At 40.0% G+C, this 19,117-nt stretch overlaps 4 protein-coding genes across 8 annotated transcripts in view; 1 reads left to right on the plus strand and 3 right to left on the minus strand.

Annotated features, from left to right (window-relative positions):
- Nucleotides 1-654: 654 nt before the first annotated feature.
- Nucleotides 655-13,787, plus strand: LOC112493765 (the record flags this gene model as incomplete). Its single annotated transcript, XM_025080822.1, is given in 3 exon segments — nt 655-799; nt 13,258-13,397; nt 13,479-13,787. Coding segments are annotated over 3 exon segments (546 nt in total), but the record flags the coding sequence as incomplete, so codon positions are not given.
- LOC107265165 (GATOR complex protein NPRL3) lies at nt 1,253-3,804 on the minus strand. Of its 2 annotated transcripts, none has more exons than XM_015734308.2 (7): nt 3,437-3,804; nt 3,070-3,341; nt 2,844-2,956; nt 2,540-2,774; nt 2,113-2,446; nt 1,869-2,045; nt 1,253-1,786 (listed from the first exon to the last, which is right to left on the minus strand). In XM_015734308.2, the coding sequence occupies exons 1-7, from the start codon at nt 3,596-3,598 to the stop codon at nt 1,409-1,411; spliced, it is 1,671 nt and encodes a 556-aa protein (XP_015589794.1). In that variant the 5' UTR covers nt 3,599-3,804; the 3' UTR covers nt 1,253-1,408. The 2 variants fall into 2 exon arrangements, with proteins under 2 accessions (XP_015589794.1, XP_015589803.1); XM_015734317.2 differs by having other exon boundaries at nt 2,540-2,758; nt 2,861-2,956; nt 3,437-3,803.
- Nucleotides 3,881-6,246, minus strand: LOC107265175 (glyoxalase domain-containing protein 4). The gene is made up of 7 exons (XM_015734329.2): nt 6,092-6,246; nt 5,684-5,970; nt 5,535-5,584; nt 4,873-5,138; nt 4,591-4,746; nt 4,344-4,519; nt 3,881-4,271 (listed from the first exon to the last, which is right to left on the minus strand). Exons 2-7 carry the CDS (start codon nt 5,771-5,773, stop codon nt 4,152-4,154), a joined length of 858 nt encoding a protein of 285 aa, XP_015589815.1. The 5' UTR covers nt 5,774-5,970; nt 6,092-6,246; the 3' UTR covers nt 3,881-4,151.
- Nucleotides 7,972-19,117, minus strand: part of LOC107263629 (protein C-ets-1) — an 81,277-nt gene continuing 70,131 nt past the window's right edge. For all 4 annotated transcript variants that reach the window (XM_015731039.2, XM_015731049.2, XM_025080786.1 and 1 more), the window contains 5 exons: nt 10,671-10,856; nt 10,215-10,562; nt 9,742-10,014; nt 9,351-9,648; nt 7,972-8,913 (listed from right to left, as the gene is read on the minus strand). In XM_015731039.2, the coding sequence (XP_015586525.1) occupies nt 8,850-8,913; nt 9,351-9,648; nt 9,742-10,014; nt 10,215-10,562; nt 10,671-10,856 (1,169 nt within the window). In that variant the 3' untranslated portion in view covers nt 7,972-8,849. The remainder of the gene's footprint in view (nt 8,914-9,350; nt 9,649-9,741; nt 10,015-10,214; nt 10,563-10,670; nt 10,857-19,117) is intronic.

Consider the following 19,117-nt stretch of genomic DNA (forward strand, 5'->3'; position numbering starts at 1 on the left):
CAATTTGTGTTGACTATATTATTTAGTCAGCTATGAGTATCAAAGTGTGGCGCCAGCCAGGAGTCAAGTCATAGTACTACCCCGGAGAAGTCAAGTTCCTCTATACGTCAAAGTCCTTGTCGAGGGTCGTTGGCTGATTTCTATTGTATATCGTCATTATACGTATATTCTGTAACACTGCTTTAAGGTATTGTTATCCATATTCTCTTACAGGTGTGTACTTTCTTATAAGAACTGCGGATCGAAGTTGTCAGAGTGATAAATACTGGTTAAAAATCGTCAAGGGCTATGACCTTTTTTTATTATATCTTCCTTTAAATTTATTTGTCTACTGGACCAATACGTACATTAACACATAGACTATTACAATCTACAGAAGGTCTATTAAAAATAGAAGAATTGATAGAATGATATATACAATGATAGACTGACGTAAACCGACTGTTTATTCAAACTTATGACTTTACTTTTTTTCGGAAAACTTAGTTTTTCGTTAGTAAAATGTGTAACAATTAAAAATTTGGTTTGTTTAGCACTATAGAAAATTCAGTACTTCTTAATAATGTTATCATATGATGAGGATAATTTCAAGCATTGTCAAGTTGCTATTTGCCTGTGTATGCAGCATAGTGCATCTGTGAAAGACACTTATAATTGTGCAGCGGGAATGAATTACAGAATGTAGCTCTATCTAGCGGTAGAATGATGAAACTTCACGAAATATATATCACGCAACAATTGTACGATTTGAAAAACAAGATCTTAAGAAAACAGTTCGTCTCCTCTCTAACAGTATCTGGTGAGTAGTTCCTAATAATGTTACCAAGTGCTTTGAAATTGGTATTTTTGGCACTTGCCTCGTATGGGGATGAATTTAAACAAATGAAAGAAAGTGGTAGTATATCGTCAATGTCGGTACAGTCGTGAGGAGAAAGGATTAGGATTTTTTTATACAGACTTATAATATCGCGTAAGCTTTCGAGATAGAACCTTTTACTGAAGAAAGGAATAATAGGTATGAGGTTAACGTTGCGACCGCACGTGTCTTGCGAATCCACTAAAAGGGTCTAAAGTTTCATATGTACGTAGCAAGGAGTAACTAGATATTGGCGGTATGCATTCCATCTAAAATGTATCGTGTTTCTCGTTTGTCCTTACATTTAAATGCCTCTTGTGCGACGTTTTATTTCTATATGCTGAAGATATCCATGTTACAAACTAATATGTTCCACGTAGATAGTTAAATAGAGTATTGAACGTTTTGTTTTGTTTTATTTTATTAAAAACATTTTTCTTTTATAAATAATGATAATAAGGAATAGTACAATTATCACAGTTAATTAAAAGTTATGTCAGTATAGATTTTATGCGCGTTATATGTTTCATTTTTCATTACCACTTTTCACATCTAATAAGAATTCAGTTGTGAGTAAAACAATGCTATGGCTGGATCTTCTGATTCGCAAGTGATAAGAACGTCACGGAATTTGTCGAGTATTTGTAACAGTTGGGATCTACGAATATTTTCCAAGTACATTATCTCTTCCAAGTGGTGACCGCCTGTGAAGTACCCTAATCTGCATAGTCTGTCCATTAGCAACATATCGTCTGAAGCAATGGGAAAAGTGTCGGATTGGTACTCAAAAATGCCACTTTCTTTATCTATTGGCAACTGGATATCAGTTTTGGAATCGTTAGGTGTTCCTTTCGGCGTATCGTTCATACCCCAACTGTGATCGTTTTCTGTTAGTCCGGATGGACTAGGATCATCTGAACTTTTTGTTTCCTATGAAAACAATATATATTTTATTGTTTCGAAAAATTAAATTGCACAAGATAAATTAGAGATTTTATTCATGTATATCTACCATTGTGATGCGGCCGTGAACAGTAGGCATATATTGTACGTATGTGTGAAGTTGCAACAGCAAATGATTCTTCAGTAACCAAATGATTATTTTCACTACCTGCGTTTGTTGTTGCGATTGGCTCAAAGGATTTAATTTTTGACTTATTGATGTGGGCAAAGAGAACTCGCTAATTACCTGTATGAACAGTAATTATAGCATATTCAGTACGGATTATGAGATTTCATATTTCATTGACACGTACCTGTAACAGACAGAGTCCTGGAAATTCCTCAGAAAATGCATCAAGCAGCTGAGCCGTTAAAACGGCATCAGGTGAAACAACATAAACATTATTTTCACAGAGTGGATATATAATTGTAGCTTTTGCCCAGTAAACCAAATGCCCGGTTAACTGGAAAACTTGTGTTAATGCCAGATCTGAATCTGCGGCTAAAGTCTGTAGACTTTTTAAAGGATTGTACATTTGTATTAGGCGTCTAAGAGCCGGTGACGAATCTGTTGGTAATGAATCCAACAAATCATGAGGTTCGAGCAATAACAACAAACCATGGTACGGTCTTAGGCTGTCTAAACATCTGTAATTAGACAATTGTTGAAATGATCTTTTCCTGTCTTGGTAAGAAATTTATGTACATTAAGACAGTGTAGTTTGATTCGTAAGGATGTACCTGTCTATTATCTCTGGGTTCATGATAAATCCTTTCTTATGAGACTGATGAACCTTTTGAGGTAGGCAGAAGCTCACTTGAATCCATTTGTTGATCATTATATTGATTACACCTGAAGTACATAGACTATTGAACACTGACTTCAGGTCTCTAGCAAGTAGGCTTTTTTGTAATATCAATTCATATGGTGATTCATCGCAATCACTCTCTTCCTCTGACCTAATAAAGTATAATTCTTAAGTTATCGATTAATAAGGTACTTTACAAACATTTTATGAAGTTAATATTATATGATTTAACGAACTTTTGCTAACTAAATACCTGGCTGCTACCTCGTCGTGAGTGGATACCATGATTTTTATTTCTTCTGAGAGAAATCCACATCGTTTTTCTTCGTGTCTTAATGCTATTCCTAGTCTGAATAAAACAAATACAAATTTAAGAATTTAAGTTAATAATACAATCATATATAATAATTTGTCTTATTTGAAATTATTAGATATCTGTTCTGTGAAGAGGAGATAATTAACCTTTTGCTAAGATCGTAATAACATTTGACAACTGAATGGCTTGCTTGGGCAGGTAGAGCAAAAACAACATTGAAAAGCTTCGAAGGATTGACTTCCTTCAATCCACGTGATGGTAAAAGTGTTGGATGTCCAACAAAACGAACATTATTTACTTTAAGCTCAAACTTTGATTCGCAGAGTTCTGGTTTGACAGCAAAAAGGGTAGATAAAACTTCGTCAGAGAAACCAGTCAAGTTTCCATTGCTTATATTGGAAGTTGGGCATGGCAAGGACTGTAGAATAAATGGTACTCTTTAGTCATAATGTTCAATGATGTCATTATCAGAAAAAGAATTAATTAGGATTTAAATATGACACATGGTACTACCTGTAGTAAGTCCTCTGATATGGTTAGCGAGTATGGGTTTTTTCTTCTTGTACATTGACTAGAATCTCGAACATTATTTGTTGCATGAGGATAACGAAAGAGCATTCGGTCTCCCTTACTGTCGCTTTTTACAAGAATTATACTCAAAGGGTTGATTTCCATTTTAAGTTTGACAACGTATATGTTAGGTTAGGTTTTCTCGTATTTTTAATTTTAAGATATTTACAAATATAGTAAAACTTTGACAATAGTCAAAACTTAATCTTGGAATCAAGGTATTACTTTTTTATATATACGTTGCTCTATAACAAGTATTTAGGTATATTGTTTAAACCATGACTGATAGCTGATAAGTTTGCTGTGAGAAACTACAAGTGTGTATCAGTCAGTGATATACATGCGCATGTGTTCATATAGAGTTCATTCTCAAAAGATTTTGTGAAATTGCCATAAAAATATATTTTATTAAATATTGAAATGGATACACAACCGTAATATACAAAAATAGAGCCCTTGCTGTTTTAAAGGAATTAAAGTTTTTAACTGTAATATCAACAATGTAAATAAGTATATATAAAACATCTCCAGCAAGAAATCACGTAAAGGTCTTAAGTAGAGTTCAGACAAAAAAATAACTTTAAATAATAGTAACAATGAAAGAAGCACTGACACCAAGATAAAATTCAACAGAAAATATTAATATAATCAGTTTTTTTTATAATGAATTCGATTCGTGTTTTTGAATGTATCTGTCCAGGATAGCTTCGCTGGGATAATCTGGGACAGACAGTTGTCGGAATGCTTCATCATCCACAAAACAAATTTCATGACCATCCTGAAACATAACACACATCAATCAGTAATATACCAATATAATTATAATCAATACTGAAAATATTTATATTACTGGGTCAGCAAGTATTATCACGCGGACTGTAGCCTTTCCCGGAGTATCTAAGGAAATTAAATCTGTCAAAATTGTGTTTCCAGTTTCCTTAATTTTCTTTTGGATTGCAGGTTGTTCAGAAAATGGAACAGCAAATGCGATACGGCCATAGGCCTTAGCATGATTGACAGTAGTACCTGTTAAATTACATTTACACAATATTATAGATATCGTAGCACATTTTTGTTTCGTATAACTAAAAACATACCAATATCTTCTAATTCAAGCTTTACTTGATCATCTCCATATCCTAACAATACGCTGTTTTCTTCTTCTATATAGACTTTCAAGCCTAAGATATCTCTCCAATAAGCAATGCTTCGTTGTAAGTTTGAACTGGCAAGTGTAACTTTTTGTACAGGATCTGTATCAGAAGCACATATTATTGTCATTATATTGTCATAAGTTGCTGATATGCTATATCTAAAGCCTAGTGAAAGAAAAAAATGTTGTATACACCTATTTTTAGCTGATGTATTTTGCTAACTACCTTTATCAGTTGGCTGTGGCTCATTTATGAGGTAGTACTTATATCCTCCTGGTGCTTTTACAACAAATCTTCCATTTTCTTCTTCAACTGGCCAGTCATTGGCACGAGCTCTTTCAATTGCCTCTTTAGAGCGAATGGTTATTCCACGAAAATCATTTCCAGCTTCATATGAAGTTATTCCATAATTATAAGTCAATTCAATGACAAAATGATTATCTTCGGGACCATATCCAACCATAGTTTTACTCCAACGATTTGCATATGGGCTAAACATTTAAGCATAAAATATTTGTTTATTACTATCACACTACAAGTGACCATTTTCCATATCTTCTTAATCTAATGTGCTCTTACACCTATATCCAATGATTGTTATCATTTGCAAGATAGTATAAACTTAAATCTTCTCACAGTGATCGATTAATATATTATCTTTTCTTTGTGATACACTATCTCTAATAAAACACATTAAATGATTACACACTTTCCCAGACATATAGATAAAATACTGATTGAATTTGTTGAAGTGTAAGTTATCTCCTAATATACTATACAAAATTCCAGATTAAAATGGCTGTGAATGAATTCAAAGACAATAAAATCATACAAGATTAGCATGTAGGGATACATTAATTTTCAATATTTTAAGATCGTATACAAACCCATTGCATGCCGCTTCGCAACCATCAGCAAATTCCTCATGTCTCAGTACCTGTAATAAGTCGAGTCATTAAGATCAAAGTCATTTTCATTCACTTTTCAAGGTAACGAAATATCTACGTTATACAGTAATATTAAGTACAGTACTAACCTTCATACCAAGAATTTCTCGATAAAATTTAGCTGTCAATTTGCGTTCAGCAATTTTAAACACAAAATGCAAAGCCCGTCCGTTCACCATTGTTAATAGATTTACAAGGAGTGTGTGAAGAATAATACGAAATCTATCAAGAAGTAGCACGCAGAAGTGACAGCCGAATAAGGTACGTCCACTCTGTTCGACGGACAATTCACAATAGCTAATTGTTTGTAAGACGTCTTACGTTTAACAATCACGAGTTAATCTGTATACTTATATCGCCTTATACAAACGCAGCGCTGAAACGTAATACTTTGATAAGTGTCACATGTTGGGAGAACAATTTTTATTATCCACAAATTAACATCCCGCATTTAATTTTTTTTTAAAATGCATACTTCAGATAAATGGGAACCTTACTTAAAACGAACTTTGCCCATAAATACTCGCTAGATGTCTGAGTAATACAATTTTTAGTTCCAGTCGATAAATCACTTACGAAGGAATATGTTCATATATTTATTGACGGTCGTTCATGCAGCCGACTGTATATTACTTGTATGGCATGTTTCCTATAATCTTTGACTAAATGTGAATAGACTGGATATATCCGTGTACTTTGTGTCTCACGATTCCGGTATGCAGAATATATATGTATATATAGCATTTAAATGGGATAAAGTCCATTTCTAGATATTCAAACACCCAAGCTCGCGTGACACCATATGTCGTAAGACGTTCAGTCTACTTACCTCTTCGGTCAATGCTCTAATAAAATTATAATAATTTCTACACCATCAACAGAGACAGATTGGCGCTGCGAGGGACAACAAAGCTAATATTACATTGACTACATTTCCATCGTGCAAGGTTTAAGTAGGATAAACCAATCATGCGTAACGTTTGAGAAGAATATTCGCATACTGTAAGGGGTAAGGGGATTTGACAGGTAATAATTAACTATGAAATTGACTAATACACCGTATATCTTAATACGTGTATCGAAACGTTCAAATGGAGCAGTTTAAAGCCGTTATGTAAACAGTTCTTTGATACGAGTATTTAATGCTTTATCATGCGTATTAATGACTCACAAGGAAACCCCCCCAACCCGACCCCACCGATTTCAATAATTTTTTGATATGTTGTAGTACTCGACAAAATAAGAGACACGTATTTTTTTTTGTGCTGACATCCACTTTAAAGGGGTGAAAACGACCCTTGAAATTCACCCCCGAAAATCGTTTTTTCATCATATCTCGACTTCTAATTAATATTTTTTAATAAAACCAAGTGGAAAATATTTGTCATAAGAAGTCGAAGATATGAGGTTTGTTAATGACCCAAGGGGTTGCAACCCTTATTTTATATTTTGAAAAAACTATATTTTTTATGCTCTTTTTCTGCATAAAAACCGGGGTATGCGCTCAAAAAAATAAAGAAAAGCGTTTCCGTTAACTCCATCAAATATTTCAGTTGGGGTGTTTCAGGATTTTTCAAAGGGATAAAAACCACCCCTAAATTTTACCCCCGAAAATTGTTTTTTATCATATGTCAGATTCTAATTGATATTTTTTAATAAAACCAAGTGGAAAATATTTGTCATAAGAAGTCGAAGATATGAGGTTTGTTAATGACCCAAGGGGTTGCAACCCTTATTTTATATTTTGAAAAAACTATATTTTTTATGCTTTTTTCTGCATAATAACCGGGGTATGGGCTCAAAAAAAAAAAAAAGAAAAGCAAAAAACACACCTCATATCTTCGACTTCTTATGACAAATATTTTCCACTTGGTTTATTAAAAAATATTAATTAGAAGTCGAGATATGATAAAAAAACGATTTTCGGGGGTGAATTTCAGGGGTCGTTTTCACCCCTTTAAAGTGGATGTCAGCACAAAAAAAAAATACGTGTCTCTTATTTTGTCGAGTACTACAACATATCAAAAAATTATTGAAATCGGTGGGGTCGGGTTGGGGGGGTTTCCTTGTAAGAGTAGTATCGGTAAAGTCGATGGGCAAATAATCTTACCGACCGTGTATTTGCCTACGTTCGTAGTTATATTGTATTGGAATTGGTGTCACTACGTATTATCCATAATAGCCATGTAAATTCGATATCAATATTCTTCGATTAATAATTCTATCTCATTATCACTTCACTTTGATTTGTTACATTTCTATCAAGGATTCATATGTATCGTAAATTATCGATCTTGAGACAGTTTATATTGCCCAGATTATTATTGGTAGTAATGATGTAGAGTTTAGATTACAGCTTTGTAAGATAACGCATGCGTCATTTTAAAACGAAGGTCGACATTTATTAATTTACAATATAATCAGAATTGTTTATTTCTATATACAAAGCCCAGCGTACGTGTAACTCTCTTCTCATTGAGAAACTCCGAACGATTGACTGATAATTGTTATTTGTGGTGTTAACGAAAATACGAGTACAGCTAACGAATATTGAAAATGGCTGAAGGAGGGATACCTAAGTGTTGTACTTACAATAAAGGCTCAGGACCATCTGGTAATAAATGGCCTCGGCATAAGAAATTCGTGGCGTAGGCATAATGATTTATTGTAGTAAAATTAGAATAATAACAATCACATATCGTGTCATCTATCAACGAGATATAACACACATGTTAAAATGATGGGACATAAATAATTTAGATGCATCATCGATGAATTGATGCCACAGTGTTTAGAAATCACGTAACATTAAAAATATATATGTATAATATATATATAATATGTATAAATTGTCGAGTTACTTCTATAAATATCCTCTAAAATCTTGTGTGGCAAAAATTAATCACTTAAAAACAAATTCACAATTTAGTTATTTACTTTAGGCACCAATGGTATGCGGACCCTGTCTTTGGTACATACGACCGATTCGATTTCATTACATTTTAATGAAGGAGACATGGAAGTAGTCTTCTCTACATTTCAATAGTGCATCATCTCTACAACTCATTCGGTTATCTTCGTATTACGTTACTTGCTGGTATCCATTTTTTTTTTTTCTTTAATTATATCCGTTTAATATTTTCATGTTTTATATTTTCCTTTAGTTTCCATTTGTTCATTGTTCATTACTGAAGAATTGATGAATATATTCGTTTATCAAGTGACGCGGTCCCAAGCACGTCCCACGACGAAAACTCAGTCTTCTTCTTTCTTCTCAGGCTTCAAGTCCACCATTGCGTGCAACTCCTCCGGGCTGTATCTGCAAATGTAAACGAGAAGACGGAATTACAATTTTGTAATTATCAAACGTAGTAACGATCATGACCAACAGAGGCTTATCGCGTGACGCGATACATTATCAACGGAGACACGAACTAAAGTGGGATTGAGCTCAGTCGAGAAGTTGCCGACGTAAACAGTGGAGAGAAAAATTTAACGAAGAAAAATAAGGCGTAGAACTCATCGTAGCCGAGATAAAGTTTCTATGAATTAACATGAGCCTCTTAAATGCAGCTCTCAATTAATACTAGGAGTACATACTCAGGTCAAAGTGCGTGCACATACGGTATGTATCTTTTCAAGTCTAATCTTTCAATTAAAGCAATCAACGTAGCACAACCGAGCAATAACTTTCCTATAATCGGGAATAACATCACATTGTGGTATTTTGTTTCACGACTAGTTGAGGAAACTCACCCCAGGAGGCTCTGTAAATCGCACACGAAGCGATAAACGTATCGCTTGCCGGCGGTCTTGTGTATAATATTCTTGTCGTAATAATAACGTAGACCACGACTGAGCTTCTCGTAGTTCATCTTCGGCTTGTTCTTACGGATGCCCCAACGACGTGCAACTTCATCAGGATCGGTAAGTTTGAACTCCCAGCCATCGCCTGTCCACGATATGAATCCTTGACAAGTTTTGTCTGTGAGTAGTTCCAGAAGGAACTGCCAGAGCTGAATGGGGCCCGATCCAGTGAAGCAGGGACCGCCACCTATGAACGAAACAGGATAGTACAATATTGGATGACGCGAAACATGTCGACGTTACGTTTCCAAACCAAGAGCGTGTCGTTCTGGACGCTTACCCGTGTAACCGGCGAGCATAGCGTTCTGGAGTAGTGGCTTCTGATCAGGATTGTTAACAATGGACGATGGATGATGAGGATTCGAGGAATCTCGTGGTCCAAGACCAGCAAGGAATGCTGGATGATGCGAGAGATGTTCACCAAGTGGTCCAACACCCCACTGATCACCGCCAACACCGGTACCAGTACCATTTCCGCTTCCTGGGACTGTTTGGAAGGGTGTCGCATCGTACTGACCATAACCACCCTCGCTGTATCCCTCGTGGTAGCGACCTTAACGAAAAATCAGTACAATTAGGTAAACCATCGCAGGACTGGCACAATATGGATAATTTCCAAAAAAAAAAAAAAAAACACGCTGTATCCCTCGTGGTAGCGACCTTAACGAAAAATCAGTACAATTAGGTAAACCATCGCAGGACTGGCACAATATGGATAATTTCAAAAAAAAAAAAAAAAACAGTATAAAGTACCTCGTGAATAATTTTTAAAAGGTGGTGGCTGGTACTTCGTCTCGAGATGAATGCCACTAGCTCCATAGAACTCGGGGGAGCCATCCAGATTGTAAGGATGAGGTGTCTGATGGTCCTGTGGTAAGCTGTGATACTCGGATGTCTCGTCATAGCCGGAATAGTGTGCTGGGGTCATGTAACTTTCAGTAGCAGCTGCACTGACCCGAAGATCACCTTCGTTGGGTCCTGAGCCTCCTGTCACCAGGTCACTGTTGCTACCCAGACTGCTACTACCGCCGCCGCCACCGCCACCGCCTCCGCCACCACCTCCTTGCAGATGATCCGTCGTTATGTGATTAGTGTAGTTCGCTGAAAATCGTGTCAAGATCAGATTAGTCCAATTACAGACTTTACTCAGCTTGCTTAATTCGTGTCAACAACCACGTGGCCGTTAATCATCAAACACAATATACTTACTTTCTGTCTTGAGCTGATTCAGATTTCGTAAGTGAATGTAGGCATTATTGTTATTATTGTTGTTATTATTCTGCGTGGTAGAATGGGAATTTGGTGGCTGAGTCGTGTGATTATGAGGTGGCGGTGAGGTCTCGTCCCTCTGGCTGTCATCCTGACACACGGGGCTGCGTAGATGGTTGTACCCTCCTGTAATCAAGGCAAGTAACCGATTTTCATTAACGTATAAGTTATATAAAAAATTAATATAATCCTACGTTACAGATACTCGCGAAGGCTGAAAGTCATCGGACGTAAAGGGAGTGAATCACGTAAAAGTCAAGCCGGACCCTTCGACGTGTACAGCAATTACATACCCCGATTACGCAGACGGGGTGATTCGAGCGAGAAGCTGCTTGGCTTCCGGTTTCGACAATGAAACGTTACGGCGCCGAACGTCGGAGATAATTGGATGAGAGAGATACAGGATACAGGACTGTCCATGTGCGAGCGAGCGAATTACAGAAGCCTGTTGATTTTAGCGTATCTGGAACGACGCGTTGCAAAATGCGCGGCCAAAGAGAAAGGATAATTTTGTTTAACGAGTCACAGGAGGTGGTACCCCAATGGAGGAGGTGAGATGACGCGGTGGAGCAAAGCCGAGGTTGGCTGATGGGACAAAGAGCGAGAGAGAGAGAGAGATAAGGGGAGTCCATGAGGTAGCGAGTGAGAGAGAGAGAGAGAGAGAGAGAGAGAGAGAGAGAGAGAGAGAGAGAGACGACTCTCGCGAGCGGGTCCTAGAGAGACGCGAGACGTAGAACGGGTAGAGGCTTGTAACGGGAGGAACGTAGGCGGTGCGTATCGACGATTGGCTCAGCCGGACTCCGCCTATCCTTAACCTCTTGTCACAACAAATACGCTGCGCCTTGGAGTATCTTTCGCGTTACTCTTCTTTGGCGATTTGTCAGGGCAACGAATTGCCCGGCAAATGCTTTGCCCGTATTTCGTCCTGGTCGATGCCTGCCACCGGTGCCACATCTGTGCCTGGGGCGCAGGCACTCCTGGCGCTGGGTGCAAGATGCTCCAGGAGGTAGTAGCCTCCAAGAAGAAACATCAAGGCGAGTACACACGTAGTCGAAATTAAAAAATTTCTCAAATCACTTCAGCTCCACGTTATGAGTAGTGTCACAACGACGCACCAGGGCGATGAAAAATGTTCAATTAAAAACAAGCCTACCAACTTGTCAACCGAACAATAAGTAACTTGGAAGCGTAACAACCAACTGGACCAACGAACCAATGATAATCCATCGTTATGCCGCATCCCCATGAGAAACGTCAGTGCCACGTGTTCTGCAGTAGCAAGATCAGATGGTTACAGCAGTCTAAGATGGCCTAAAGGAGACTGAAGCTCGTCCGTACAATTGAATCAGACTTTCACGTGCACATGTGTATCGCGTTGAGAATGCGCCTTAAGGAGAAAACCGTATAGGACGAGCAGCAAGGGAAGACCAGATGGGTGGAAAGAAAAAAGAAAGAAGGGAGAAAGAGTCATGACTCAAGGTACCCAATGGGCATAGCATTAAGGCCAGTTCACAGCACGCACGTTTATGTTCACGTGCATGAATATATACAAGCAGATAGCCGAGCTGCATAGGGACAGAGGTGGGTTACCAAGTGGGTGGACGGATAGGTGGGTACGCACTTACGTACACCTGCGCCTCGTGTAGGTGCAACTCGCACCCTATTTCATGGACGGTGAGCGTGGGAGTGCAGCCCGAAGCCGGCCCTCACGCCACGCGTTCGTTTCATACGCTTAAATGCATCTCCTTGGCTCGCTGGGCTGCGCTCTCCGAATGTCGAAGGAGCTTCACTGGCATTCAGGTTAAAACGGTACCGGGATTCGCTTAGGAGAAGAGGATAAAAAGCGGGAAATTCGAATCCCAATACGATTACGATTGCGGTTGGATCTTAGGGAAGCTCACGCTAGAAGTGGAGGGACTGTCGAGACTTTCGGAATTATCGGCTTTGTCCATGTCGTTTGTATACGAGAGAGAGAGAGAGAGGGATAGTGAATTTATCAAAAGGGAAAAAGAGTACGGGAGATCATCGTGGATTTTCAAGAATTACGAGCAGCTACTGATCATCACCGGATACCGAGTGACGGAAGTGACGCAATACCTGGTTCTATTTAAATAGGTCGCTCTGTCTGTATTGGCCTAGGTCCTGACTCGTAAATTCGACATGAAGCAAAGAGCAGACTTGGCTTTAATGCTACGGCAGAACGTCTTCGCGATGTCTCGTAAGAGACGACCAGACGTCATTGCAGGCAGGAGCCCCGCGCGCCTGTCGTTATAACGAACGACGGGACTGATGGGACCATTTGCGAGATTCACGATAGTATAAAAGACCGTGTAGCAGGGTTCTGCAGAAGGGAAATAGCTCGTTCGTAAATCCTATTCGAGGACTGCAATACGGGATGGCAACAACAGATTGCAGTGCTGATTATTTGAAGTAAAAGACAAAAATTCGTATAAACGTAATAAAACGCGAGTAAACGAATTAAAAGTCGAGTTAAGGAATAATGTACAATTTTTTTTGTTTTTTTCAGATCGACCATACTTGGCGGGACGAGTAAAATATTTGACATTCGTGTCCAACCAGCAGGCCGCATTTTCATCGAGACGGCGCTTGTCAAGTATCTTAAAACCAGGAGGTCTCATCGGAGTCGAGAAAGATTGTTTTACAAGAGTAAATTATTGGTCGATATTTTAACGAAACGTGGTAGTTTAAGTACGTAGTAGTTAAGTACGTAGGTTATCTTTGTCCTAGGGGGGAAAATCATCAATGAGCGGTTCAGTGAGAAGGAAGAGGAGTTGGCAGCGGCCGCGTACAGTCTGCCAGCAGGGGAGAGAGAGAGAGAGAGAGAGAGAGAGAGCGACGAAAGGAAACGTATCTAAGCTGGGTATCTCAGGCGAGAGCAGAAAGAAGACGGAGAGCCAAGTGGCGAAGAGTAAAGAAGCGGAGAGAAGTAGCAGCCGCATATCAGCTGGACAACAGGTGCCGAAGGCGGCCAGTGAGCAAGCGGCGTCAGACTGTAGAACGAGGCACGTGAAGGAAGGAAGGAAGGAAGGAAGGAAGATAGGACCGAGCAAGAGCGAGAGAGTAGCAACGCGAGACACGAGGCACGCGCCAAAGCGAACGAAAGCCCCAGTCGGCGGCGTCCACAGCTGCTGTGCAAGAGAAGCACAGCCAGAGTCCGTCCCGTCGGCAGCGTCGGCACTTCAAAATTAAAACCTGGCCCTCGGCGGAGCCTACTGCTCCGTGAAGGATAGTCGCCCTCTCGCTCTTACTCGTTTCGGTGGTATAGCGCCCTCTCGCTCGCTCTCGTTGCAACCCAAACGTCAACTTTTTGCCTCTGGGTCGTTTCGTTGTTACGAGAAAAACGTGTAACGAGAAGAGTCTATCAAGCAGCTTGGGCTGGCTACGAGGAAATAATAGGGCTCCGTAAGACCAAATTGGCTGCTGCGAGTTTTGAATTTGTAATTACTATTTTTGTTTCTTTTTCGTTTAATTCGGGAAATTTTTTTAGCGGCAAAATTAAGTTATACGCGGACAGCGGGGGACTGGGAGGTCCGTTAGAAAGGTGGGTCTGTGATTGTTGAAAAAAATGAGAGAAATAATCACGGCGGAGGATCCCGGAAACGGATATGAGAAAGGGCCATCGTGGACTTCCGGTTACGTGTTATCACGTCTATCTGTGAGGTTCCTCGATCGTCGCTCGGATTGACTTTTGCTGGGGGAGGATCGTGATCAAAGTCAGTCACGTAGCTTGAAAGGAGTCAAGGTGGGCAGGTAGGTAAGACAGGTAGTCGGACTGTACGAAATCCAATGGATCGAGCGTCGCACCTAGCTCTTACGTGGCGCAAAATTAAAACGGGGAGTTCGACCGACAGCGAGTCGAGAGTCGAGAATGGTTGCACGCAATGAAGGAGGTAAAACAAAAAAATAAGAGAGAAAGAGAGCGTCGCCGACGACGAAAACGCACATTGTTCTCTTGACTGTCGCTGACCTGCGAACTCTCCCACAGTCGGGAATACGACTAGCGCGATACCACGTAGCTGTATTTACATTAGCTCGCGAGCTCTTTGAGCGACGATGAATTTTATCGATAGCGAATAAATATTATACGGATACAGTCGATACCAGGGAATTATAGGATAAATAAGACAGGCTGCGATTCCTATGTAGAAATATAAATATTATATCTCTACGGGTTCGAAATGTCACAGGATGCGCTTTATGCGAGTTACACGTATTCGGGGTATCGTTCAGCAATTGTCATGTAGTTTGCTCGCAGACGACGTGCGGATTGAGCGAAGTCAATGTTACACGGTGAAAATACGATAATCAAACTCCCGAGCGATTAACTCGCACGAAACGTTATGCCGAGTTCACGGATATATCGCATAAAGCCTTGCGCACCTGTGGCTTCGACGCACGAGAGGCTTAACGGCCGAAGTAACGAGTAGCCGGCAACAGGTGTGCCCGGGGAGAGGCTTTATGCCATAGGCACGTACCCGAGCACTGTTTGCCCTGTGGACGCAGCTTAATTCGGGAAGGACTCTGTCGAAATGTAGAGCGACATGGAATTTTTGGAAAAGAAAAATTCGAAATAATTGACAGTCGTGTCGATAAGCGCGGTTTTCGAGTTTTAATTCCAAGAGGCAAACGCACGTGGATTAAATAATTCGTTTGCTGTATGACTCTTGTTTACTTTCGTTTATCTGACGTTTAAACGTCAGTGCTGCTTTCACGTGCGATTTTCGATTGTTTTTTGACAGCTGTCAAACTCGGAAGCTTCAGGCGTAAAGGAAGGATGTACCTGGCGTGTGGGTCGTCGCGTCAAGGGAACCTGGTGGCATCGCGTTATTCCTTCCTATGGAATGATGCTGCTGATTATGATGACTATGATGATGATGCTGCTGCTGCTGGGGATGAGTCAGGGGCTCTGCCTCCTGATAAGAGGGATAATCCGCGTAGAAGGGCTCCTGCGCTATCACAAGGGTATCCAACATGTGGAGAACCATCTCCGAGGATGCTGGATTAAGGTTGCTCCCAGGTAACGTGCTGCTGTCGTTTGTGCTCGCGAAGGAGCCGAGGAGCGCTGCGGTGGCCGGCGCCTGCCCCGGAGGCCTCGACGCCGACGTCCCGACGCTCACGACGCCCGCCGTGACGGCGTCGTTCCTCGGATCTTCGACGATTTCACCGTTTTGCACTTTTAACGTGCGTTAATTTACGTTCAGTCGATTTTTTTCTTGGATAGCGGAATCAAGATTATATATTTTTTTTTCTTTTTTTAATACTTTTTCTTTAAATCCAAGAATACTTATTCGGCCGCGATGCACCGGGGGAAATATTTATCCTGGACGATGACCGATTTTCACAGGTATCCAGGACTTTTAATTTTATCTAATCATTGTTCGATTAGTTGTCAATTAATCATTCTCGGATAATCGTACGAAACTACCAATATCTCCTCTCACTGTTCCTATAGCGAAAACTCGTAATTCAACCAGAAGTATCAGAGTCCTATTTCGCCGGTGGCACAGAGTACAGCGTTGGCCGCCGCCGAAAATAGTTTATTCGCAAGATCCGTAGATCCGATTCACCTCCAAGTCTTCGACTTGGAAGCCAGATTCAGAATTTCTAAGATACGTAGGAAGATAGTTAAAGTCTTAACGAGGAGCTTAATATCACAGGAGGTCACTGTAAATTCATTTCAACGTAACGATCTTCCAAGGCAATAATTCCCTATAACGTACAGTCACTGAAAGACACTTTTTTTCGATGAAGAGCAAAAAAAAAAAAAAGTAAAGTAATTAAAAATCACGTTAACCCGCGCACCGATTTAATACAGCCACAATAACACTGGACAATTCAAATAAAAAAAGATCCTATCGTAAGACACACAAGCACGGCACTTATACAGCCTGGGCTAGATTAGAAATTTTTTTTTTCCCAAAATATCCAAATATCGATTATAAATATAACTGTTTTCATTCACCAATTTCAAATTTTTAACACCCTTCAAATATCCCGCGTCACTATCGTATTCCTTCTGGAAGTTAGAACAAACGAAAATCCAAGCTTGCTCTTTTACCCGCGAGGAGGCACTGCGCGGTGGTTCTTAATTTTGAATTAAAACTTCTTCGTTACACGCAAGGATCATCCTGATCGCTACGAACCGACCGCATATCAAAGGAACGTACGTTTCACCACACTCGGTGTCTACTAGGTACACTCCACTTGACGTGAGCGCGTGTGTCACTGACGGTGCCGCAGGCCGTTTCCGCTGTCGGCTTTCTACTCCCGGCTGCCCGTTTCCCTTCTTCCTTTCCACGGACGCGATCCCCACCACCCGTACTATTTTCATTTCGTTTCGTTTCGTTTCGTTTGCGGAGCAGTGCGTGCTCCTTGCTGGCACCTGGTGGGGGACTATGGTACCTTACGAGTGGGGACTGTGGGATTCCTAGCTAAAGGGGATAGAGAAGGGGCAGGCCGATGGTGGGGGTCGCAGACAAACGCCCCCTCAATATTCTCTCTCAACCACCTGCTGCTACTCATTCCTCTTGTATTAGCTCGCTTACTTCTAGCTTGGATTTATTTTTTAATAGAAAACTCACAAGTGCCTTGGGGGGTGGCTGAAGGCGGTGGTATTTTATTAAAAATTACACCCCGATCAATTTTACTTATACAGGGTGTTAAATATTCCTTAGGAAGTATCTGGTACTGGTATACAGGATTGGATGGTTAATCGATGCATTCTTATACGGGGTGTCTAGTTATTAATAATTTTATGAGAATTTCATTTTTCAAATAATTATTAATCTTTACACGGTATTGATATCAGAGTCTTGGAAGTGATATCGTGAATGCGCTTCCGGTTTATTTTAATTGGGTTAATGTCCACGTCCACGGGGAATAAAGTCATTTCTGCCTTGTTTATTTAAGCGTTATACCGGAGTGCTTGTTTTAAGGGTACTGTTAATAAAAATATAATCCAGCGGGAGATAGGAGTATGGTAAAGGTGCGAAATTGAGAGTACTTTTGGTAACTCTCGTAAGTACTTATATGGCGTATAAAGGGACTGTCTTCTGGGGCTTAGGTGAAGTTTACCGGATGCCACGAATATATGGCGTAATGATAATTGTCGTGTGTGGGACGCGGAGTATTAACAGTGCAGTAGTTGGTTAAGGCAAACTGAAAACTCACGAAACCTTTGAGCAGCAGATCAACTGTTCGGTATTAAGCAGCTTTTTCTCTCGCTTTGCCCAGAACGACTTTTGAGGGTCTTCGACTTCCGGGCCGAGGCAAACGTGGGTAATCGGGGACCCCGAAGAAATTTTTCCAGACCATACTATTTCTTTTAATCGGAGAGTCATTTTTTAACAGTCAATTTTTTTACTGTACAATATTTTTCCAATTTTTGCCTGCTTTTTACCCGATAGCTCGTAATTACAAGTTTGAAATTTTCCAAAAAAAAAAAAAAAAAAAAAAAAAAAACCCTTTTTGGACCCCGAAGAAATTTTTCCAGACCATACTATTTCTTTTAATCGGAGAGTCATTTTTTAACAGTCAATTTTTTTACTGTACAATATTTTTCCAATTTTTGCCTGCTTTTTACCCGATAGCTCGTAATTACAAGTTTGAAATTTTCCAAAAAAAAAAAAAAAAAAAAAAAAGATCCCTTTTTCGAAATAGCATTACGAAAAGGTAAACGAAACCGAACACAGCACGATATTATCAGACCTTTATGGGGATGCGTATACGAATTATCTTTAGTATTTACAGTTACTCGTTTACCCGGTTTAACTGCTTTACTGTGTAGCGAGTATTGGCGGTAGACGGGAGTATCTACTATACCAATCTCTGGTTACCGGTAGTCAGTCCGTGGGTTGGTAAACAAAAATACGATTTTAAAGATACACCCTTAAAACCAAACCCACCGGACATTTACGAGGGTGATCTTAAGATATCGAAGTCCTTTTAAAGGAGGGTATAAAAAAGCATTAACGAGTCTCCCACATACCGATAGCGTCTAGCGCGATAAATCGATTTCGAGGTATACGTACAGAACGGACGAAAAAGAAAGCATGTAAGGGGGATCGTCAAACCTAACCGTCAGCTCCACAAGGGACAATCGTCGCCGCAGAAAGTAATCACGCGAGACTATAAATTTAATTAAAAGACATAAAATCAAGAGAAATCACGCATACACTAGAAAAAAAGCTTATCCGAAACCCAATAGAAGCTCATGGAAGCCCAGTATTAAGTTATGGAGGGGGCCCCAAGAAATTTCATGGTACAGTGTCGGAGAGACATTAGGGCGTATTCGCCCACGCACTCGTTGGGCCTATTTTTGAGAGGTTATAGAGAAGAAAGATTCCTCGAGTACCGTGGCTGAGGAG

Source organism: Cephus cinctus, unplaced genomic scaffold (assembly GCF_000341935.2).
Source record: "Cephus cinctus unplaced genomic scaffold, Ccin1 Ccin1_scaffold0013, whole genome shotgun sequence".
Taxonomy (NCBI): Eukaryota; Metazoa; Arthropoda; class Insecta; order Hymenoptera; family Cephidae; genus Cephus; species Cephus cinctus.